General features: G+C 31.0%; 1 protein-coding gene across 3 annotated transcripts in view; it reads left to right on the forward strand.

The window, feature by feature from the left end:
* LOC127712618 (uncharacterized) overlaps positions 1–26498 on the forward strand; it is a 113350-nt gene that overhangs the window by 74244 nt on the left and 12608 nt on the right. For all 3 annotated transcript variants that reach the window (XM_052219163.1, XM_052219164.1, XM_052219162.1), the window contains 8 exons: positions 5527–5601; positions 7797–7892; positions 8281–8583; positions 11164–11232; positions 13597–13659; positions 15545–15607; positions 20011–20073; positions 25719–25790. In XM_052219163.1, coding sequence (XP_052075123.1) covers positions 5527–5601; positions 7797–7892; positions 8281–8583; positions 11164–11232; positions 13597–13659; positions 15545–15607; positions 20011–20073; positions 25719–25790 — 804 coding nt within the window. The remainder of the gene's footprint in view (positions 1–5526; positions 5602–7796; positions 7893–8280; positions 8584–11163; positions 11233–13596; positions 13660–15544; positions 15608–20010; positions 20074–25718; positions 25791–26498) is intronic.

Genomic DNA, 26498 nt, shown 5'->3' on the forward strand with positions numbered 1-26498 from the left:
TTATTATAGCCACGGAACGACCTCCAGCAGAGGAGTAGCAATATTAATTAATAACAAACTATACTATAAATTAATAGATGAGCATAAAGATTCAGAAGGTCGAATAATCATGATAAATATCGAATTTGAAAATATAATATATTCTCTTATATATACATATAAACATATATGCCCCAAATATAGAATCTGAACGAAATAGCTTTTACAAAAAATTAAATGACTTTATAAACAAAAACGCAATAGGTACAACAATTTAAGGAGGAGATATGAACGACGCCCTTAAAAATGTAGATAAAAAAATTCAAATATTCGTAAAAAAGTAAGTAAACCAGTCAATAGTCTACAAAATTTAATAAAATCAAATGACTTAATAGATATATGGAGACAAAAGATCCAATACACATTGAGACGTAAAAATCCAGTCCAGTCTAGTCGAATTGACTTGTTCCTAGTTAAAAAAAAATTTCGTGTTAACGTAAAGTCGTGTGATATAAGCCCTATTCTTATTAAAAGTACTGACCACCAAGTAGTATCCATACAAATACAATCTGTAGCAATTGAAACAAGAGGCCCGGGATACTGGAAAATTAATAACGGTATTCTCGACGAGCAAGAATATGAATGCAATATAAATAAAATTATACAAAAACATAAGAATAAGACAGAAAAAAAAAAGAAATAGATCCAAAACTTTTGTGGGACTCCTTCAAATTGGAAATATAGGAATACAGTGCGGGAGTTTCTCGCTGCATTGAAGACCCATTGGTGGCCTTCGGCTGTTGTCTGCTCTATGGTCGGGTAGTTGTCTCTTTGACACATTCCCCATTTCCATTCTCAATTTTAGTATTAAGTATAGTAAAAGTAAAGCAAAAAATAGGAAAAATGTAACACGTTAAAAATGTAACACGTAATTTAGAAGTACAACTAAAAATATTATATGAAAAATCAAATAATGAGAAAAATGATTTTATAAAAGAAAAATTATCCACTTTAGAGAAAGAGCTAGAAAACCAATATGAATACAAAGCTAAAAAAAAAACTCCAATAAGATCAAAACAAGCGTGGGTAGAAAAAAGGAGAAAAAAATAACGCGTATTTCCTAGGCCTTGAAAAATCTAAACAAACGAAAAAGACAATACTTAAACTGAGAAACAATAATGTGGTAATAGTAACAGATCAAGATGAAATATTAAAGCTTGAGAGAGATTTTTATGCTAATTTATACGACACTAAACAAAAACCGGATACAGATGTTCAAACATACATTACTGAAGCAAAACTTAATTATAAATTGTCAGAAGAAGAAAGTAAGTCTTGTTACGAAAACGTAACGCTAGAAGAATTAACTATTGCAGTCAATAATCTAAAAATAAACAAAAGCCCAGGAATGGACGGGATAAGTCTTAACTTTTATAAAAAAATTTGGGAACTTCTTGGACCGCTACTTGTAAATGTTTTTAATTTTAGCTTTGAAAATAAACATCTGCCGTTTACGCAGAGACAAAGTTTACTGAATGTAATTTATAAGAAAAATGATCCTTTGGAACTTGCAAATTACAGACCAATATCAGTATTAAATAGTGATTACAAAATACTCTCATAAACTTTAGCTTTAAGAATAAAAGAAATCTTAAATATAATCATTAATGCTGATCAAACAGGATACATAAAGAACAGATTTATAGGTTTTAATTTACGCCAAATAAAAGATGTAATAGATTACGCAGATAATTTTAATATTGAAGGCGCACATTCATAGATTTTTCGAAAGCTTTCGACACATTAGAATGGAATTTTATGTATCATACATTAGAATATTTTGGTTTTAATAAACCCTTCATAAATTGGATAAGAACATTGTATACAAATATAAATAGTTCTATATTTAATAACGAGTGGACATCTGCCCCTTTTAGACCCCTAAGAGGTATCCGGCAGGGATGCCCGTGCTCTTCTCTACTTTTCGTTATGTCAGTCGAAATAATGGCTAACCAAATAAGGCAAAACAAAAATATTAGAGGCATAGAATAAAACATTGATAGTAAAACACATAGCTTGAAAATCACGCAAGTTGCTGATGATACAACTCTATTCCTAAAATCAAAAGAAGAAATCCGAACAGCATTAAATATAATCGAAATTTTGGAACTTTTTCCGGATTACAACTAAATAAAAATAACACAGAAGGAATTTGGATTGGTAAACTCAAACATTGTAGAGATAAAGTAGATGAAATTAATTTCACGGATAAACCCGTAAAAGTGCTAGGTATATATCTCGGCATTAATAAAAAAAAGATTGTGAAAAATTGAATTTGGATACTAGATTTGAAAAGAGTCGAAATCTGATTACATCGTGGAAAAAAAGAAACTTAACAATCTTTGGTAAAATTCTAATAGTTAAAACCCTCATTATACCACAATTTACTTTTTTGCAAACGTTACAGCTTTAAGTAACTCAAATATACTTGATCTAGAAAGAGAAATCTTTAGTTTTATATGGAATGGTAAGAAAGACAAAGTTAAAAGAATTCTTTGTTAGCAGATTACAACCAGGTAGGACTAAATATGACCGACATAAAAAGCTACTTCTCCTCTCTTAAGATAAGATGGGTCTCTAGATTGCTACAGGCAAAACAAGAAAATTGAACATTGATACCAAAGCTATTTTTAAATAAATTAGGGGAAAATTTCCTCATTTTTAGAATGAATTTAAACAACCAAACCTTAAAAAAACTAGATCACATAACTAAGGATATTCCAGAAGTTTACTTAGAAATAATAAAAAGTTGGATTTTAATTCATGAAACGAAAAACACAGAATTGAAAAACTTTGTCGAGATAACAAAGCAAGTTATCTGGGGTAATAAATTTATAAAATTTAAAAACAAGCCGCTTATTATGCATAATTGGATACAAAGTGATTTCATTTATGTTAATGATATTATTGACGACAATGGAAAAATTGCCCACGATAAAATATTTAAAAAACTGCGAAACACTAAAAATTGGATTGCAGAAATTTCAATAGTCAAAAACTCAAATCTCCACAAATGGAAAATCGAAACTAGTCTATATTGTCAACTTTGTCAACTAAAAGACACGTATCATCACTTTTTTATCGAATGTAAATTTCTAAAAGAATTTTTGGGAAATTGTAAATAAAATTTTATCTCAAATGAATTTTAATAAAAAAAATCAACTTAAAAGATATCGTAATAGGCTACAAAATAACATATAGCGAGTATATCGGATTCAATATAATTCTGACAATTATATGATTTGCTATCTACAAATTATACTATGTATCCAATCGAAGAAATAAATCTACTTATGTATTCATTCTCTTTAAATCTGAATTTGACGAATATGTAAGATCCTACAATTTAGACAAAGAATATACTTCAGTCCAAGTGTTTCAAAATTTAATTTAACAGAAATGTGTTTTTCTCCAAAACGCAAAACACTTTTATGATATCTTTAAGACACCTTAACTATATAAATAAATAAATAACTCACCTAATAAGTTTAAAATCCAAGCAGAATTAGATATAAAATCGCCAAATTCAACAATAAGTTTCCATTCAAAAGCATGCTCTCACCTTTAAACGAGGTAAACCATCCGATCAAGAAAATCGATATTCCACACACTTAAATCATGCAATTGATAAACGAGATGAACCGACACTAGATTTCGGATAAGTGTATTATATTATTATTGAACATTGTATTAAATTGTAAAAAAAGTATATAATTAATTTCAGATCAGTGTATTACATTATTATTGAACATTGTATTTAATTATACTATTCTAATATGAAATATAAGAAAATAATACTTATCTATATGAAACCCTGTTCTTATAGATACTAACAATTTCAGGGTACCTTACAGTTAAAGCTGTAGTGGTAAGGTCATTGTTAACAGGTTTAGTGCATTGAATTTATATTCAAGTGTTAAAAAAAAAACAACAACAACAATTTTTATCATGATTCCAATATAAACGCAACATGCGTAATTTATCAACGTTTTTGAACTTAACATGATTCATACAGTATGTTTTTAACTTATTACTGATACTAGATGGTTTGAGACTTTATACCAAATGACGTCAAAGGTATAACAAAAATAACGAACACCACGGCAATCCCAAAAAGGGGATAATTCCATCAAATTAAAGGTAACACAATCAAACGTGAGGATTTAATCAACCAACGGAATAAATAGCAAACAACCGTCATAGTTCATAGACATAACATGTACAATTTTTTTCTGCTCGGCTGTTTTTTTTATTTGTGTAGGTGCTTCTCCATTTGTGCGGAACATTCACTTATACGACCATGCAGTGAAACACCGACAGCAGTTGTCATGACACTTAAAAAAGACATCTATTTTTATTCGAATAAATCTGAACAGGCCAACACTAAGTTATGTCATTTTCGTTGATTTCAAAAATGAATCTCAAAACGCAAAATACTGCAATGTTTAGTGACCAGGCGATTTTAAATAAAAAATAGGTTTAGACTATTTATCCTAGTAAATTACAAGATGTAACAAGAGCGTTCCGTTATCAAATTTTGTAAACCATTTTTATAATGAAAGTCAAAAGAACCGACGGAACACATAAAATTTAAAGAGAGAGATTAGATTCTGTCTGCAGGATAAGCCTTATCTGCTTTTCAGGGTTTTCCAGCCATCGAAACTAAGACTCCGTAACGAAAGAAAATAAGTCACAACGTATGTTTATAAATTGTGGACAACAATACCTGAAAATCATAGTCGGAAAACATGTCTGTTCTTGATTGCGACAACAACAAATCGCATGTCAGTTAATCATAATGTTAGGCATAACACTTGTGGCGTTGCGCTATTATTTATTTCAGATTTTATGTTTAAGCACAACGTTTAACCCTATTACAGAATTCCGTATAATGCGACGTAATGTATCAGTAGAGATGGACGTTGACTGCTGTACATAAAATGTGACATTTTTACCTTTTAAGTCTTGTTTGTTTTGCTTACACATCGCTGTCAGTATAACTGAATTCAATGCAATTGTAATACAAGTGAGATGTTGAGCTAGCTAAAATAACCAGGTTAAATCTACCGTTTTCTACATAAGGAGATGCCTGTACCTAGTCAGATATGTGAAAGTTATTTTCTATTCGTTTAAAGTGTATTAGCTTGTGATTTTGCTATACTTTCCGTTTTGAATTTCCCTTGAAGTTCGGTATTTATCTTTTTACTTTAACTGACATGCATCTGCAGATGAGATTTTACTACTGAGAAATTAGAAGGGAACAATTAATGTATTTAACTTGATTGACAGGACACCCTGTACATGATATATGCTTCTTTTATGTCTTACTAGTCGATGTTTCAAAATATCTTGTATCCGTTTAGACTTGCTTGTTATATTTTATATTTTGTAATGTACTGTATCATAATTATATGATCCATCGCCCCGCAAGAGTTATCGTTTGCTTTTATTCAGACATTTAGTATTAAAACTATCTTGTATATATAGGACTTATATCTCACAAAGAAGGTGGACATGAGAAATGTGCAAAGGGACAAGATTTGTCCAGCTTAGAAAATGACGGTATGTTAATATCAAAATGTACAATTGAAAGTGTAACACTTATTGACTTTATATTAATACATTATATAATGTAAAAGAGAAAAATTAAAATATTAAATTCCAATATATCCTCGTCTCATGGGTTTTCGTGCTATTAAAAATGCATTGTCACGTCACATTTTCCATTGAAAAAACATGCATAGTACGTATTCATATGACGTACGAAAACATATGATCTGACAATTATGGAAGAAAAAAAGAGATAAGGATATTCAATCCTGAGACAAAATTGGTACAAGCACTGCAAAAAAGCAAAGGAACATCGCAATCATTGCTGTTCTTTATCTCAAAGTCAAAATGAGGCCTTAGACAGAGAGCCAAAATACAAAAACAAAAAAAATCAACCCTCAATGCAATTTTAAAACGTCCCTATCACCGGGTTGAGCAGAAATCTTTGAAAAGATAATTCGGAAAGACTTTTAAGCTGTTACACCAATAAAACGGGTAAATTCAAGTCTCAGTTTATGAAAACTCATTTCCTTTTTGTGACAAACACCAAGGCCGAATTTGAATGGTTAACATGTATTTTATTACTTTCTGTACATAAACAAAATGTGAACGACAAACACATTTAATGTTGTCTCTTTGAACTTTGATTATCATGGAATTTCGTAGTAACCCTTGAAAAAAATAAAGCAGCTGTTTGTTCTTTTATCTACTATCTTGGTCTCGATTGGGGTTATAAGTAAACATATTCTATTTTTATACATGATCACATTTTAGTGACGTAACAAATTATACCTAAATACAAAACAAACTAGACTAATAAGGTTAACAAACTTATCGAAGATACTAGACTTATCTTTTAATTTGAACGCCTGACAAATGACGCTTAAATCAAATCAGATTGAAAACTAATTCAAATACACATTTGAAAAGAAACAAAACCGAAAAATTCCGAAAAGATGTGCCAAAGATGGCTAACGAAATGGTAACCTTGGAATGAAATAACCTTAGTGTTTCAAATTAAACATTTCATAAATTTTACAGAAAATTATCATATCAGTGATATGTTACCTCAACACAAAACATGCACATGGCTTAATTTCTACAATTGGTAAAACTTTTCCACCAAAAACGACGACCACAACGATAATCTTTTTAGAAAAACTACAACTGGCAGGATGTTTGGTCAATTTCATTCCAACATTGTGCAAAAATATTTTATTTTCTAATTTTCGGTTTACATTTCAAAAAAATTCGCCGGACTTTCAATAACCGTTTTGTACATTTCAACGCCATATGACTACCACAATTTTGGGATTTAGCAAATTCCTTTGAAGAATGAATTGAACAACTAATCGTTTTGGACACATAACTTTTCCCTTATTAATAGGATTTTCGTTGGTTGTAATAAGATTGTGGCTTTCACATTTTTTATATTGGCACATTGTGACTGCACTTTTTAATTACTAGCAAACAGTTAAGAAATCACTGCTCGGTAGCAGATCAAACCCCAAAAAACTTCTCTGGTCACAATTAAATGTAAAAATAAGAAGATGTGGTATGAGTGCCAATTAGACCACTCTCAACCAAAGTAATAAGGGGTAAATTTAGACCATTATATATCATTGTAAAGCCTTAACACAGACCCTTGACTCACGACGAACATCAAGCTATAAATTAAGGGCCCGTGTAACAGAATCCAAACAGGAAAAACAACGGTTTACTCGTAATCTATATAAAAACGAGAAACAGGAATCACTTACGAATCATTTGTTTACTTTTACAAATTGTGACTTTGATTGAGAGTTGTCTCATTGACACTCATACCACATCTTCTTATATACATAAAAACAACAATCACTGAACAACAGGTTCCTGTCTTATGACTGGTTAAACAGGCGCAAACCTTCAACCTAACCTGAAGTAGTAGTGTAACATTACAATAGTGAAAGGCACACTATACAATATCAATAGAAATGACTTAACTCAATCAAATAAAGTTGTTAATCAAAACAAAGCATACACTGAATGGATATATTTGATCTCTCACACAATATAAATACAATATTAATAAAAATATAAAAAAATATGCATGATTCAATATTTCTGATAAAAATTGAAACATTAATTAAGTCATTTGCTGCCATACAAGATTTTATACACACAACTAATTGATAATTTTATAATGCAAGATGTTTTTACCCTTAAAGAATATATGGAAAGATTTGAGAAAAGGACAGCTAAAATCAAGATTAGTAAAAGAAAGCTAGAAAATACAGAGGAATGGGATGTTACTATATCAACAGGTAGGTCATGTTATAATCAGCAATATAATATTATGAATGTCCATTCTTTTAAGTATACTTTTGGTTGAATTTTTTATCCAGTGGTTTCAGTCGACAAGATTAAAAAGTTTACATCGACGGTGGACAACATGGACACGAAATTGGGATAAAAAAATCACGTGGTAAAAAATAGATCTAAAGCCAGACTTTGTGTACATATATTAAAACAACAAGTGCAAATATGAAAACAAAGCCGTATACATATCCCGATTTAAATGGTACTTATTTTATAATAGCTCTTAGATAGTCCGTATATATCTCATTTTAATAAGGCATATGTTTGACCTTTCATTCATAAACTTTAAATTTTAAATATATGTAGAAAAGATAATAACTTATTGTATTTCAGAAGAGAAAAGGGCAAAAATGAGAATTGATGGTCTGGCCGAGAAAGAAGAAATAAAAGTTTTAGACGAGAGAGATCTCTTCCAATGTGAAATAGGGACGACATCGTCGTTAAAAATAGTAAATGTGAAAAAAGGGTCTATACAGCTTTACCTTCGTGCTGCGCCTAACGCATTTAAAAGTCATAAATCTTTCAGATCATCAATTCGTGCTGTAATCCAGAGAGTACTAGAAGTAGGACAAGTTGACACAAGCATTGAAGGCACTTTTTATGTACAAGTTACCTTTGATACTGGTGAAACAAGGGGTACGTATCCAAACACCTAACCATCGAAAGATAACATCAGTAAATGAAAATGTATGACTAGATCGAGATAACTTAGGAACTTTGGTTGTTAAAGTGAACACGGTATCAATATTTCTTGTCATCTGTCGTGTGCATTCTATAATATTTAATGTACCTACATGAAATTTTGGATCGATGAATAGATGGTCCAATAGACCACTTTTGACATCGTTGCATCTTCGTAATTTTGTTTTTAATTTAGTGACGATCATTCGAGCTGTTGAAAAAATATGATGCTATATTGCGCGAATTACTCTGCAAATTAAATTCTTCAATTTAAATAACTTATTCTACTCAAGGATGATTACGAAGAGGCGTAACGAAATTTGATAGTGCAGGGATATAGACAGGCACCTCAATCTAGTAAATGGCATCATTAAGGCGTGCATTATTGACACATTTTGCCGGTGAAGGACATTACTAAAAAAAACCTGGTCTATTTTAACTGCACCAGTGCTCCTTGAGTAAAACGAAAATGTTTTGATTGGAAAGATGTATAAATTTCTAAGACTTGTTTTGAAACATTTGGCACATTGAAAAAAAGTTATTGCTTGATATATATGATTAAGTCAGTTGACATATTATTAAAATGCTACAATTTTCAGATTTAACAGATAAAATAACATAGTTAGTTTGATCATTGTCAAAACAGTATGACAACAAATTAGTATTAAGGTTGACAACAACACATACGCGGAAATACCAATGAAATAAACATGTTGTAGCGACATGCATCGAAAACTGAGTATACAAACTTGCATTCAAGATATTTCTATAACACAATCGTTGATAAATAGATTTTTAAAACTATTTGCTATTTTAAATGATAAACAGTGTTATTAATTTACAAAACAATACAACAGAAAACTTGCTAAAAATAAGCAAGAGTTTTCTATTCAATAAGTGTGTACACTAGTTTTGAAAGTTGGTTGCTTATCATAGTAATAGTTACAACCATATCCTAAAAATTTATAAAGAAGACAATTTCAAAGCTACGCATATATCATGTATATGTGTTTAAGTAATAAACAATAGTAATTTTGAAAATACAGAAACGATTTAATATTGATTAACTTTAGATTGTTTTTCGAAGTGACTTCATGAATATCAACTTCAGAGTTTTCCAAAAATATTTATGTATAGAAAATGTATAGAAAATGATTGATAATATAATTTTAAGTTTTCAAAGTAAACAAGGTACTGTTATAATACATACGAACAAAGGAGCTAAAGTCTTAATAAATAAAAAAAGACGTGTATAGGAAGCCGTACGACATAAAACAATGACAACTGGTATACACTATACAATAGGTCTTATTTATTGAAAATTCACCAAAGCATATGACACCGAATTTCTTAATTGAAAAATAAACATAAAAAGCAAGCAAAAATTGACGAGAATACGGACCTTCGAAGGACCCTTATAGATTTGGTGGCGTTACACTTGTCTGTGAAAACTCAAACAGAGTATGCGACAGTCAAAACCAATAAACTTAACTTAAATTTAATTTATTAGATTTATAAAAGCAATGCATATATATATACATGGTATAATCACTTGGACTCCGTTACAAATACAATGTTGAACAATCGTATAAATCAGAAATATGCCAGTGAGAAAAGTCCTGGTAAAAGTAAAATTACATAAATACTGAACTCCAAGGAAAATTCAAAAAGGAAGATCCCTAATCAAATGGCAAAATCAAAAGCTCAAACACATCGAACGAATGGATAACGAAAATTATTTTTTTCAAGTGCAGTTGAGTCTACTGAACTTTATATCCGGATAGTGTGAAGGACAAAATACACGGGTGAAATGAAAGGTCCATTCGATTAAAAATTACTGTATTAGTAATTCAGTGATATGGTTATTATTGTTGAGGTTACTAAGCATTGTATGTTTTGTTGATAACATTTGAAATTTCTATACAAGCCAATTAAATGATGCAGGATCTATACTCCCATCGTTTTCATATGTATGGTATGTGAAATTATAAAAGCTATCACACAGCAACGTTACAAACTGTCAGAATAGTTATCAAAGGTACCAGGCTTATAATTTAATACGCCAGACGCGCGTTTCGGTACATAAGACTCATCCGTGACGCTCAGATCAAAAAAGTTATTAAGCCAAACAAGTACAAAGTTAAAGAGCATTGAGTACCCAAAATTCAGAAGACATATGAAACCCAATCGTAGATTTAACAATTTTAACATATAACAACTTTCTGATTTAAAGTTACTCATCATACGATTAAGTAAAAACATTTATTTGTATGTTATTTACCACAATTTTATATTTGCAACATAGATAAAAACAAAATGTAGGGGTGATCTCAGCTAAATCAATCAGATAGTCGCAATTGTTGACTGACTATATAATCAATAAAACACAAAGTGTATATCATTATACCTTAACAGGTATATAACATATTAAGTCTTGTGTTGTTCTTGAGTCCAAAAATGTTCTGATCCATATTTGTAAAAAAAAAAAAAAAAAAAAAAACCTCGGTAAACGTTTAAATGCTTTCTTTTAAACAGACAGGATTGGAGTGATACAGCAACTGATATATCAAAACACTATGGATAAAGAATTGGACAAAGATACAAGTTTGGTTTCAACCAGTCTAGTGCAAAGATTTTTTCCCACAAATAAACTCGAATTTATATATAAATGTGTATCACAATTACGTAGTATAAAACGGCGCGCAAAACCCACTGTTCAAGAAAAATTGAAATGTTTATGATATTTCAGTTACGCATGATTATTTCATTTTAACTTTTATGTTTCTTTCGTAATTCATTGCGACGAAAAGATGTATAGGCTGTCAAAATATCAATTAGTTACTCAATCACAAGACGCATTATTATAGAAAAAAGTCATCATAGAAATGTATCAGGATAATGATTCTCTACAATCGATGTTTACACTGTCTTTAATCTTAATGGATGCTAACATGTAAACATGTAGACCAAATACAAAACCATAACAACGTCATGTCGAATATAACATTGATAACAACGTTGTCTATGGTCTAATAAAACACTTCCTATGTTAAAAGATAGTATTTAAAATGTCTTTGATTGCATTCAACTGTAATTATAGGCAATTCATGTAACTGAGTGTAAACTTCGGAATCGTCAAATCGATTATATCGCATATACAGGTAACTCGGCTTCTATTCAGCTTGCGACCTCGAGTTAGCACATATATATAAATTCCTTCGAAATCTAATCTTTATACATATACATATATTTTAAATACATAAGTCATGCAATTTGAGCCACATTGATAGCAGAATAGATGGAGTCACATAATCTCAAAAAGTCGAGAGACAGTAGTTTTGAAATTTGATATTTTAGAAGACATAATTTAAAGAGGTTATCAACTGAAGATTTATCAAATCAATCAAGTATGGTTGTAAACCACTTGCTTAAGTCCCGTGTGTTTACCACTACATTGTCCTTGTTAGCCCTAACATTTGTTTGCCATATTTTCTCATATTTTGTGTTAGAATGTATAACCTGACTTCGCACTGCTTTGCAGTCCTATGCATTCATTTTTATATCAACGGCATTATGTTCTATATAAACTTCTTTCTGTGCTGACTTTTAAATTGAACATTTGATCCAACAACTTGTTGTGGACTAATATAAAAAAATCATAGCACTTAAATAAGTCTTAAATATTAAGACGCAACTTTGTGACATTCTGCCCTAAATATTTGACCTTCCCGTAAGGGACATATACCCCGTTAACAGCTTCTGTAAAACAGTAATAATTAGATTGAACTCGTAAACAAAAGGTCCTAGACATTGGGTACCAATGACCTTGACTTAGGTCATAAGGTTAAAGTGATTGTAGTGTTCAAGATAGCGAACTTTGTGTTTTTTACCCTATCTTAAGAGATTTTCGTATGTTTTAAAGCTTTACAGTGTATCCTATGTCTATTGAAACATTTATTTATGTCACTTGAGACAATGTACTGCAATTATTTCTTCACTGAGGAAGTTGTATATGGTACTTGTTGTTGGGACGGAACAAAAATGTATTTCAATATCAAAATTTCGAAAAGAAAAAAAATGCATTTTCATTTTGTTCATTTAGTTCCTGCCATACCGCGAAGCCTCCCCGTGTGCACGGTTGTGTCTGTATTCCGATGAAATTAATGTTCTGGTGGAACGTAAAAAAAAACAAAAGATATATTTTCCCTCTTGATATTCAATTTTTGTACATATCAAAGGCTGAGTATCGATGAAATAATATACAAATATGTTCATCTTTTCGATAATGTTTACCATTAATTTTACTTGCATTTTCTTCAGATGAAGACTGAAAGGGCTGCTACGTTTAGCGTTAATGAATTTTCTCAATTAGGTGTTAAATGAAGCAGAAAAAGCAAAGCATATTAGTTGTTTATTTTAGAAAAGACTGAAGACATACAGATAAGATGGAGTTTACGTTTTTGTTTGAACCGTTTTAAATTTGGAGCTTCCTGTTCTCGTTGTTAGGTTTTAAGGAGTTAAAGAAAATATATTTTTTGGAATTCGTTAACTTAAAATGTTGATTAAGATCTTGATAAAGCCTTTGATATTTAGGTGCTTTTGATTACAAGATTGCGTTTTTTTTTATTATTATAGATATCCACTTAACAATATATTATAATAAAGGAAGGAACATTGATATTGGTGCGAAAAATCGTTACTTTTGTCTTAGCTTTTTTGTAGAATTTCTCGTGCAAAACTGAAATATCTAAATCTAGGAAAAGACAGCTATTACCGCTTATTTTTTTTTTATGTTGGTTCCTGTCGGTAAATTTGGAAGTATATTTAGAAAATGCTTGATTATTAAACGACAAAATATAATATTTAATACTATAATGATTAATATTTATTAAATATGGCATGATGCATGTAGCCATAATCAATTAAAATAAATAAGTAGAAAACTAAATGTTATGTTGTTCATTTCAGAACAAAATGAAGACATAGAGGCAAGAAATAGGGAATTAGTAGAAATTGTACATCGACTGAAAAGTATGTTTGGAAAATATGTTGTTGTTTTTCGTATTTTTGCAGTTTAATTTCGCTGTATTTATTGTCATCAGTTGATACTAGAATAATTTCTGTTTTTGTATTTGAGTTCAAATGTTTATAAATGGTAACGAATTCCTCTTTGATTTTCATTCTTATCTTTATATGTTTATAGTTTTTCAAACTATATTTCTTTAATAAAAGATTTAAATAATTCAAGAAATACTGTGTGGAATAAATTCGGTCGCAAGTGGTATGGGTTTCGCTCATTATTGAAGGTTGTACGGTCACCTTTGGTTGTCTACACCCACGTTGTTTAAACAGTTGAGTTGTCTCATAGGCAATCAATCCACATCTACATTCTGATTCAAGATTTGAATAATTCAAGAAATACTATGTGAAATTAGGCAATCAATCCACATCTACATTCTGATCCAAGATTTGAATAATTCAAGAAATACTATGTGAAATAATAATAGGCCGCAGGAAAAACAGTAAACGAGGTCTGGCAAGACGATACAAACCGCCGGCATTTGTAATATTCGCAAGTAGGTGCTATTCTGGTAACAGAAGTAACAAAAGTTCCTCTAGTGGAATTAGAGTGAACGAGGAGCACGACCCCACACTGACGCTAGGCCATAACCTTGATAACGCTTTCCCGGTACTCGGAGAATAAAATAATTCAAAACAGGTAGCAGTAATGAACCGCCCCCTCTGGTACAAAAGAGGAGACCAATTATAAAAAAAACACAACTTCGCTGTGGTACCACAGGAAATATGTTGGCATATGGTCTAACGTAGAATTATAGGGTCATGTCCCCCGGTCATCTTGTCAGATCCCGCCCCTGCATGAACACTGCGACAATTGTTTTATTGAAAATAATACGAACAAAAAACAATCATGAATATCAAAATGCATTAGAAGTGTCTTTGTTTTTAAAACGTGTATAAAATATGAAATTCTATTTTTAAAGTTTTCATTTTTCTAAATCTTCTAAACGTCTACTGACTATAGGATGTGATAAAAACGAGCATGTCTTTTTGCACTGTCTGTTTTCTATAAGTATGTATTAAGTATTCAAATAAAACGATCCGTCTAAAAGTTCCATCCTCCAAAGTAATCCTTTAGTAACTCGTGAAATCGGAATAACTGTTAAGCTTATAAACTGGACATAACCACATACTGCAATACTAATACAATTTTTGAAGTCGAAAGTTCATGATATAACTCCTTTTATACCGAACAATTCATTTCCTTTTGCTGAATCTGTTTACCACGTCTGCTGGATCACCACTTTCCATAAACCTGAAAAACATTAAAATACAACAGCAGAAAGATAATCCACAAAAAAGGCGAATGTAGGGGTAGGTTGGTGGGTTTTAGCAAGCTTCCTTATCGAACGTTAGAAAATTCTAAAGGTGACGTACATGTACGTATAATAGTGACGTCACACAGGAAAAAGGTCACAAACACGAACAAGGGTAAGAATACGAAAGGAGAGGGGCTCGAGAACAAATACGGAATTTTAACATTCTTGCCAAATAAGAGCAATACCGCGTGTTCTTGTTGGTTATACTTCATATTTATTTTATTATATCAATGTGTTGTTGTTATGTAGTGTTATGTTAGGTTAAAAAAAATCTATTTACTGGATTTCACTCAGCTTGACACTTTACATCGCATCGCCAACGAGTCGATTTGAGAAAGCTTTAACATAAGGTTCACATAAATAGGTTCACAGTACCAACATTTACGTGTCATGCATTAGAAATGCAAATACATGCATAAACAATGCTAACCGAAGGTAATGTTTACAAAAAGACTACATATTTTGAAGATATTCTTTTTATAGAACGTGTATATTAGTTTTTATAATGTTTATTTCAGATGAAAACGAAGAAATCAAAACAAGAAATAGGGAACTGGAAGAATCTGTCAATCGACTAAATGGTATGTTTTACAGTCTTGATTTTTGTCTCGCCTTGACGGAGTCAAAACGTGAGACATAATTTGCGGTTTCCTGAGTCGGCGGCTGGGGCGGGGTCAACAATGTATTTGTTTGTGATTAGGTCTTGTTAAAAGTGAACAAAGTGGTAGGGCAATCATATTTGGTATGCAGTTGCAGTAACATTGGCACATTTCATTTACATGGAGATTATTTGGTCCTACCTCCTCAGTCATAGTCTATTGACTTTGAAACTTTTGCTTATTTTACATGTATAAGTGTGTGATGAGGCAAGTTTGTGGGGAACCAATAGTGGTAGGTCAATGATATTTGGTATGCAGTTGCATAAGCATTGGTATATCTCATTTCCATGGAGAATAATTGATCCCGCCCCCTCAGTCATGGTCTATAGACTTTGAAAATTTTGCTTAGTTTACAAGTATTAGTTTGTGATTAGATCAGTTTAAGGTGAACTGCAAATGTTAAGTCAATGATATTGGGTATGCAAATTTATTGGCATTTGAAAGTATCGTATCCATGAAAACTGTATACCCCCACCATCTTTTCATGGTTCTGTGACTTTAAAACTTTTACATAGTTTACAAGTTAATAATTCTTATATGATTTGCATATCTATAAATTCTTGAAACGGATTGGTCATAACATTTTTTCCCTTGGTTTACACTTCGATGAGCCATGTTTCCGAAACTACTTTCATAACCTTAACTGTGATCTATTTATGCGCAATACTCATGCATGCAGGGATCCCGTGATTTTCAGCAAATTGAAATTGAAAATCAAAAAACATAACAGTTGTTTCTATTTTAATGCATATATAACAGAAAAGAAATAATGCATTGAAGCTTTGAAAAAGTATAAAATTTAAATTCGTATAAAATTCCGGGAAATTTCACGAATGATTTACGTCATGGCAAATCACGACGTCATACGAATGAAAACTTTCAAGCGATAAATTATTTCGTTACTTGTACAAGTCAAGTTCGGATAATTACTAATTATAATGAAGGTTTTGAGGTAGGTGCTCTTTCATTTTAGATTCTGTTCCATTTATCGGACATTTATAATTTTCATAAAGTCAAGATGGCGGCTTTCTCCTTAGTTACGACATGCCCTTGTGTTTTTGATGATAAATATAGTAGCCATCAAACAAAAAATGTTAATCAAAAATTGCGAATGTTTGGCCGAAGAATAATAAGGACTAAACACATAGTGTGTAGATGTTACATGTATTGATGTGTAAACCGGGGCTCTTACTCATAAACTTATGTGACGGGATTGCTTCCCTTAGAACATGTGGTAGATACTTAGTCAGCCGTAAGCGTTGAGCTAAGGAAGTACTTCTTTAGCTCAGTCGATTAACGCGCTGCCTTGTAACACAGAGGTCCGGGTTCGAGTCCCGGTGAAGACAAAGATGTTTTTGTAAGATGAATCATGCTCTCCGGTTACACTTAACATAAAAGTCCTTTGGAATGTTATTCAATTTGTGAGTTAATCGCCCCGGTTTACACATCAATAACCTCTAGAAAAAAATGTGCTTAATACTATAATGTTTGTGTTTAGGTTTGTTTAAAGGGAACGACTTATAATAAGTCAATGGTATTTGGTATGAAGTTTTTTTTAGCATTTGCACATCTCATTTACATGGAGATTGATTAGCCATCTACCTCAGTCATGATTCATTGACTTTGAATATTTACATGTCTTATGTAACATGTTTAAGTATTGCTATTTTAATTTCAACATTTGCAAAATCAAAATTACAAAAAGGCGAGAGATATCTCTGTGATAACAGTTTATTATGTATCGTTTAAAAATGCAGTTTTCATTTCTGTTCTCAGTTAATACAAACATGTTACCTACACGCGGAAGTCATGGTGCTGTAAATACATTTTCAAAATGACTTGCGCGTGTAGGTAAAGGTGAAATAAATAGGTTAGCTTGCTTGCTTTCTAGCTCAACCGCGAAATCATTATTATTCTTAAGATACCTTTCTTTGAACGCAGTCAATTACTATAGTTAAGTATACTGAACCAAAATAAAGTAATGACAATGTAAACAGTTTAGAAATATGTTTAATAAACCGACTAAGTCTACTTTTACAGTTTTTGTAGCACTCCCTGTCCACCCACTTCCCCTCTCAAAAACAAATTATCAAAGATAATGAGATCCTTTCATATAGAACAATAATAGAAAGTTTTGCTGATTGATTAAATCAGATTGATATATTGAATTACGCCTGTAACCAATCTGGATGTTATTGATGGAAAAAAAAAGACAAATCAAACACACCTGCAACTTTAAATCATATGTTTTTACTAACCTGAATAACTGGTTTCGCAATATTTATATATTGTTCCTACTTTTGATTGGTTCACTGGTTAACCATAGAATCCACCAAAACGAAGTTAGTACCTTAACTACTAATAATATCATGGTACAGCTAGCATGCAAGCATACTATAAATGCTACCTTTACCTACACACTGAAATCGATGTGCTGTAATTCATTTCGTAAAATATTGTACAGATTTTGAATAAGAATTTTTAATTCACGCTTAAACGTATGGTGGTAAAATTATTTTTTGCGGCTAAGTCTATATAACATGTCCATAATATCTTAAAACGTTATTAAAGTCTTACTGATTTTTGAAGATAATGTCTGAGATTTCTTTTTATTAATATTTTTAACTAATGTTAGAATATGTTTCTTTATCGAAAAAATAACAAAACATTTTTGAAACATAAAACAAACAATCTCGACAGCATGTAAAGGGTAACCCATTAATGTTTAAAAACATTAAATTTATATGTTTTATTATGTTTCAAATCTCAATACATCATTCAAGTGTTGAATTTGTATTAGCATAATCAGCATATACATAATTATATTTTTTAAACACTCAGAAAACTAACTACATCTATTGTCATATTGACCCTACATCTCCTTTAACACTAAGGGTAATTTCCTGTAAGCATCGAAACAATGCGGAAATGACATGTGCAAAAACTATTGGGATATACTGAAATACACAAATTTCACATAAATTTTGTGGTTGCTATGACAAATGGTTGAACAATTTTGTTCAATTTTTGTAAATAAAAAAGGCTAAAAATGTGAAAACTACATTAGATGTCCTTTTAGAGAATACAACAGACAGTTGTGTTTCTTGTTATGAGTAAGTATGGTGATAAAGATGCACTAAAAATTATAAAAAAATATATATCATTTACCAGTTATCCAGCAAAAGTGTAAAGTTCTGTGTGTATTGGGAACCCATTTTACCCTGTTTTGAAAGCTTTGGAAATTTCAACCCATATTCGTCAGATATGGCTGAAATACTTTAAAGGGACACTAGCTACGAGATATATAATGAAAGTGAAATAGTGAAATAATGATTCGCTTTTAACAGCCAGTATTGTTCAAATTTGTCAAAATAAGCTTAGAAATATTGATGATGAATTATTCACTTGCAAGATAATAATTCGACCTCATTGAATCCGTATTCATGTGAACTTCAATGTAACCCCTTAGCTAGAGATTGATAACGCATGAATTGTGCGTGTTTGGTTATTTAAAGGAAATTAATGTCAACCATGAAATGCAATGAAAGGTAAATAATTTGATTGACTGATTCAATCCACAAAAACTCATTCATATACAGGTAAAAACAATGATTCACATATATTTTTAATCCATATTATGAAATTAAACGGACCTAGAAAAATCTAGTTCACAATATATATATATATATATATATATATCTTCATTTATGTTTTACCGCTTATATGAACATCGGAGGTTCGGAGGTCAACTCGATAATTAATTAGATGGATCTAGACTAAAATACACACGAAACAATGATATATATTATTAACCCTATACCCTGTAAATTGTTTATTTTAGACTTTTTATAAATTGGATAAATGTTTTACATTGTTATAAATTATTTATGAGAATTTGAGTCAAATCGATGAACATGAATTTGACTGCTAGTGTCCCTTAAACCATTGCTTAATTCAAGAAAAATGTAACACAGTACACTTAACATGATGAATAGTAATTATGTTAAAGGAATTGTTTAGAGGTTTAAACGAATACAATATATGTTACATTTTAGCAGTAAGTAACCGTTCATAAGATACTATACATTTTGAGGAAATATTCTTATTATGAAAATATATATTATTGTTTTGAATTGGTTCATGTAAATGGAGATTCATTTCTTTAATCCTTACCGTTCATGTAAATGTATTTGATGAGATGATGAAAAGACATAAAACACATAGTGTTACTTTCATTTATAGACAGCAAAGTCATTACTACTACAAATTAATGTAATTGGTAAAAATTAGAAAAAAATAGAGAATTATTTGTTTTCTTTTTCAAGAAGAAAATGAGGAAATACAAAGACGAGATAGGGAACTGGAAGAAACTGTAGATCGACTGAAAGGTATGTTTTGAAAATACGGTCAGTTGTTTGGGGGTTTTGTTTGTATCGATTAAGGTCGTGTTCACACCAAACGCCATGTACAGTAAACATGTTAACAATTAGTTTCATGTAATGTGCACAGGTTTCACATTAAATTTGTTCACATCTATACACCTGGTTTCATTACCTGTATATGAGATTTGTTCACATTTGTTAACTATATGTCATTTAAATGCTCATTACATAAAATCAAATTCAAATTTTTCGGATAATTTTTCTGGAATTTATGAAAGCTATTCTGATGATTTGCAGTACTTTAATAAAAATAACACAGATGTCTTGATAACGCAATACAAAACGTAGGCTGCAACAGCGTGTTTACAGACGACGAAGAAGGATCGAGATATTTAGGATATAGCAGCAATGAAGGATTACTGCGTTTCTATCGTTTCTGTTTGTGTCAAATGGCATTTCTCCTCCAAGGAGTTTTTAGCAAAGACAAAGGAGTGACAACTGATGGAAACATGTTGTGAATGGGGCCTGGAATGAGACAAATTTTCAACATACTTGAAACTTTCCAAGGAAACATTCAGTTTTATGTGTTCTAGAACTAGAAATGCACATAGAGAAAAGAAACACGAACTTGAGGCAAAGCATAACTGTTAAAAAAGGGTTGCAATTAATTCATGGCTACTAGCCACAAATGCTGTATATAGGATATAGCAGCAATGAAGGATTACTGCGTTTCTATCGTTTCTGTTTGTGTCAAATGGCATTTCTCCTCCAAGGAGTTTTTAGCAAAGACAAAGGAGTGACAACTGATGGAAACATGTTGTGAATGGGGCCTGGAATGAGACAGAATTTCATTATATTTGAGACTTTCCAAGGAAACATTCAATTGTATGTGTTCTAGAACTAGAAATGCACATAGAGAAAAGAAACACGAACTTGAGGCAAAGCATAACTGTTAAGGTGTAATACCACCAAATCATAGTATGTCACATCCGGTTGCATACGAAAATAGGTCGAAAAAAAATATTCCCTTGAATTTGACAGTTGCAGGTAATTGATCCTACATTTCATTGCAGTAAAACATTTCTGGGTCATAAACATATATCTTGGGTATTTCAAAGCACCATTATTTTCTATAGAATATTTTGGAAACTTGAGGTTACATGGTACTAAAGCTTGTACACAGGTTAAAAAAAGGGGAAAATTTGATTGGTTAACTTCCAGTGATGGTTACTTTCTTATATGCAATGAAATGTTATGTGAAATTTTTTCTATAGTACTGGACAGGATAAAACTTTACTCATGCCAAGTATTTCTTTATTTGAAACAAAGATAAATTCTGCAAATTTTTTTGAAAAGTGCCAATATAACAAAGACTAATAGGGGAAAATCAATGGTGGTATTACACCTTAAAAAAGGGTTGCAATTACTTTATGGCTACTAGCCACAAATGCTGTATATAGGATATAGCAGCAATGAAGGATTACTGCGTTTCTATCGTTTCTGTTTGTGTCAAATGGCATTTCTCCTCCAAGGAGTATTTATCAAAGACAAAGGAGTGACAACTGATGGAAACATGTTGTGAATGGGGCCTGGAATGAGACATATTTTCATTATACTTGAGACTTTCCAAGGAAACATTCAATTGTATGTGTTCTAGAACTAGAAATGCACATAGAGAAAAGAAACACGAACTTGAGGCAAAGCATAACTGTTAAAAAAGGATTGCAATTACTTTATGGCGACTAGCCACAAATGCTGTATATAGAACAATTTCTAACCTATTTGCTGGTGGGCGCTCAACGTGTTGCACAATTACAAATGTAATTTGTATAATTATAACTGGCCATTTAATGCCGAAGCATAGATTGACAACCAATCCTTAAACAGATGTATGGTGAAAATTTATTTAATCGGAAAGTTTCTATTTTTTGTTTTAAACCAACGTAAAAGGTTTCAATTGAAACAGGGTTCTTTTATGCAGATAAGAGTGTGAAGAATTGAATTATAATGTCATGAGTTTATAGTAGTTTTACCTTCGAGAATTGTATACAGTATTGCCTTTATCTTCCTATCTACGCATTAACAGTTTGTTTTGATCCGACGTTATCGATATCTTGACAACGCCTATTGTTGAATGACGACAGAGGAGTGAAATAACCATTTTTTTTTTTTCACATGTGAAATTATCGGTTTTTATTTCACTGGGAAATCAATTTAATTCATTGCAACCTATGTAATAATTTTCATCATCTTGGTCAACTCTTGCTGTATCACAACCAGTATTCATCTCTCAAGGTATTTCGTTATTGCTGTCGTCAATATTTTCTGAATGTTAGAAAAGAAACATAGGATTATACAATATGCTTAGCATACATATACATGTATACAAGTAAATCTCGAATGATTATATACGCATACATTCGCATGGACGCAATATTTAAAAGAAAATATATTATAGCGAGTTGATGATTTTGTGAAACGTACATGTATTAATTGCGTTTTTCTCAATTTGTTAGTTTTGCTTTAATAAAACGGTCAGGAGTTTGAACCAAGAGCAATGACCCAATACTACCATGCAGGTACTTCTTAACAACTATGACTTTGGCTTTAAATAACAGTTCGTAGATTGCAAATTATTTTTTTTTCTATTTCTATCATAAAGTGCATTTTACCGGATCTGAGATACAAGCCAAACAATACAATTTACTGCACACTCTTTTTAGCAATGCATTTATGAGTGAATCATTGATTGACTAAAGACCAGTGGCAAATGTTTCATGCATAATTCAATTGATGTACTAATACTATTAGTAAAAGGTAATATTTTGAAGTTCTAACCCGAAGGTACCTTTCCTTATTCAATCAAGCAGAGAAGAACTGTATTTGCTTTTGTCCCCAACACTTCATACCATTGCTAAAAAAAGTGACAGAATTTAGGTAAAGCTCCACTCTCCTTGTTTGCCTTGTTAATTTTCTGTACTTATTTGTCATTGTATGAATTCTAACTACACACTGTTTCCGGGGTTCTTTCAATGACCTCGATTTTTAGTTGTGTTGAAATAAACGATGAGTTTTTCCTGATTGTGAAGTAAATGGTAACAACTGTTACACATTTATCGTTGAGATATTTATTTACTACCTATGAAATAACTTGATTTTGTCCAGCTATCGTTATCTGCGCAAAAGAGTTCTATTAATAAACATAATGACAATCAAATTAAAGTTTTGTTTGTTTAAACATTGTTTTTATTTATTTAATATCTCTTGTTTTATTTTTTTTATTTATAAGTAAGGAAAAAACCTTCTTTGCAAAGCTTAGGATGAAAATAACTGAAAAAGAAATTTTATTGTTTCCAGTAAGAGGTATCAAATATCAAGTGCCGTTTATACTTTCGACAAAATATATGTTTGAATAAATTCGCCGTTGAAAATTGATTTTATAATATCGTGTCTATAGGTTGCATTTCTGTAAATATTGACAATGCAATTTTCCATATGAACTTCTTTTTCAGCTAAACCTGTACCACTTTTACTATGTAGTTTTGACAAAAAATACATCCTAGAATTGCAAAATGAATTGAAAATTCATATGCACTTCTATTTTTTTTCAAAGGTAAAAATAAAGGGATGTGCGGCATATTTTCAACGTTTATATGCCCGAACTTTTAAGAGTTTAAACGTACATTAAAATTCTGTACTTCCCGCTACCTTGACTTTAGGTTTTCCACAGATTTCAATTTGAGCGCTATGAATATGTTTATTTACTGGTAACATTCCCAAGTTTTGTCTCTGCGAGATGAAACATAGAGATCATATATGGGAACCAGTACGTAAACAACATTAATTATCTATGAATATTATATATCTCCCCAAAAGAGGCGTGGTTTGAGAAACAGCTGTACAGAGTGCAACATTTAATAACATATATTCAAATAGAAATTTCTTGAAAAATACTTTTTCGCACAACCACAGTTGCTGCACTGGTTCTAACTTTTCTTTCACAGTACATTTTATAACCCCATTCCTGTTCCATGTTTTTTTTTTGAAGAATTTGAAAATAAGACTTAAATTAATGTAAGCTTACCCTATGTGCATATATCCTGACATAAAATGCATAGGGCCTGTATGAAACTATTCTGATAACAAATTGAAATCATTTCACAATACAATTAATGTAAGTTAGTAGTTATTTTTTACAACATTCAAGATTATAGAATGCATCCAACCCGGCCTCTGTCTCCAGTCCACATCTGCTGTATGTCTATTTATCTTTAAAAAATCACAATTTGTGCCTCAAATGGTCAGTGAAGAATTATTGTCACAATAATATTATCTCTTACTATATGTCTAACATAATTTGGTTAATATATGACTAAGACGTTTTTAAAGAAAGCCATATTTGCAAAACCTGTGTGTTTGAAGTTAACAGTTTGTTATATGAATTCACTGAAAGTTGTATAGAACTGACTTTCGGAATCTGATTTTTGCAAAAATTAAAAGCAAAGTTATTGTTTTCTATACAGAATATCTTTATAATAATAAAGTCAGAGCCTTCACAGGCTGAATTATCTGTTTTTTGATCGAAAGTTTAGGGATTTTTCAGTTTTTTTCACTCAATATAGGTTGCATTTCTGTCAATATCGACAATGCATTTTCCCCATAATAAATTATAAAAAAAAATTTACAACTTTGAATGGAATAAAAAAAAATTGAGAATGGAAAAGGGGAATGTGTCAAAGAGACAACAACCCGACCATATAGAGCAGACAACATGTTCATATGCACTACTATTTTGTTCAACGGTATGTTCAACGTTTATTATAACAGTTTAAACTTACACTAAAATTCTGTACTACCCCTACCTTGATTTTAGGTTTCCCACAGATTTCAATTTGACCGCTATGCATATGTATATTTACTGGTAACACTCTAGAGTTATGTCTTTACGAGATGAAACATAGAGATTATATCTGGGAACCAGTACGAAAACAAAAATTATTATCTATGAATTTTTCATATCTCCCCAAATGAGGCGTGGTGTGGGAAACAGCTGTATTTACAAAATGCAACCTATATATTTTCTTTTATTATCTGTTGCTAGGGTTTTTGGTTTAATTGATATTAAAACTAATGGAAAAAAAACTTTAGAGAGAAGCAGCAATTAATTTATGAAAATCAACAATGAATTTATTGAATATAATATTAGGATTATCTACAAACGATATCGGAATCAGTTTTTTTTACATTTATTTTGAGTGTAAAAAAAATGTTATGGAGACTTTACATTTTGTACGTTTCCTATTTGTTTTGTGTGATTCATACATGTATCTTGAGTAATACGACTTCGGTTTTTGAGTTAACTTTGTGGTTCACAGTTTTTTTCTATGTTATATGTGTTTTAGTGTGACTGCTCATTTTATTGTTCCTTTTACGTATGACTATTGTATCGTCTGTTTTTTTTTTTAACGTGTTGTTTTCGTACATATCTTCCTCTCTTTATTTTACGTATTGATAATAGGAGTAAAATGCAGGTTAAATAAATAAATGTTTTTTTAACAGAAAAGACTGCTTATAATTTAATTTTGACACAATTTAACACATTCGAAGAAGAGATAAAAACTGCAAAAATTATAAACTATTTCTTTTATTAGAGAATGAAGACTTACACAAGAACCGTATGGGAGAACTTGAAAGCAAAATGACCCGACTGAAAGTGGCAAACGGTATGTTTATATAATTTGTTTTTACATTTTTACTTCCCCTTTCTGGCACTAAGGGTGAAATGAGATTCATAAGAATCAAATGAATAATGCCGAACTATTCGACTTATGTAATTGCATTAACTGTTAAAACAATAAGCTTGCTGTCAATTCAGTACTGGTTCATTATGTGTTGTCACTGAACAGTCTAAGCATAGTCTGATCATATCCAAAATGACTGTGAATAAGTCTTAAAGATGACAGAAAGACTAAAAATGACAGAATAATTTGTTGTTCAGTTTTTCAAGAATTTCTCAGAACAACATGGAAGTTGTAGGTCGACATTGCTATAATGTAAGTGCTTGTTTGAGTACAAAAGAGACATTTGAACTCATAAGTCGAAAATAAACTGAAAATGTCATGATATAAAGGAAAAAAGACCAAAAAGAAAAACAAGAGTATACAAATCAAAACAAAGAAAACTACAGACTGAGCAAAATGAACCACACCAAAAAAAACCGAGTATAATCTCGAGTGCTCCGGAAGAGTTAGCAGATACTGCTCCACATTTGGCACATTTGTTTTAATCGTGTTTGTTCAAACCCGCTATAGTCTAATTCGATTATGTTGCATTTGGGAAAAAGGAGATCCGGATTATGGTACCAACGTTGTCATCTGTGAAACATATATTCCATTACAATCAACAAACTTGTGATGTGATCCGTAAAATGT

The sequence above is a fragment of the Mytilus californianus genome, unplaced genomic scaffold, assembly GCF_021869535.1.
Source record: "Mytilus californianus isolate M0D057914Y unplaced genomic scaffold, xbMytCali1.0.p SCAF_8, whole genome shotgun sequence".
NCBI classification, from domain to species: domain Eukaryota; kingdom Metazoa; phylum Mollusca; class Bivalvia; order Mytilida; family Mytilidae; genus Mytilus; species Mytilus californianus.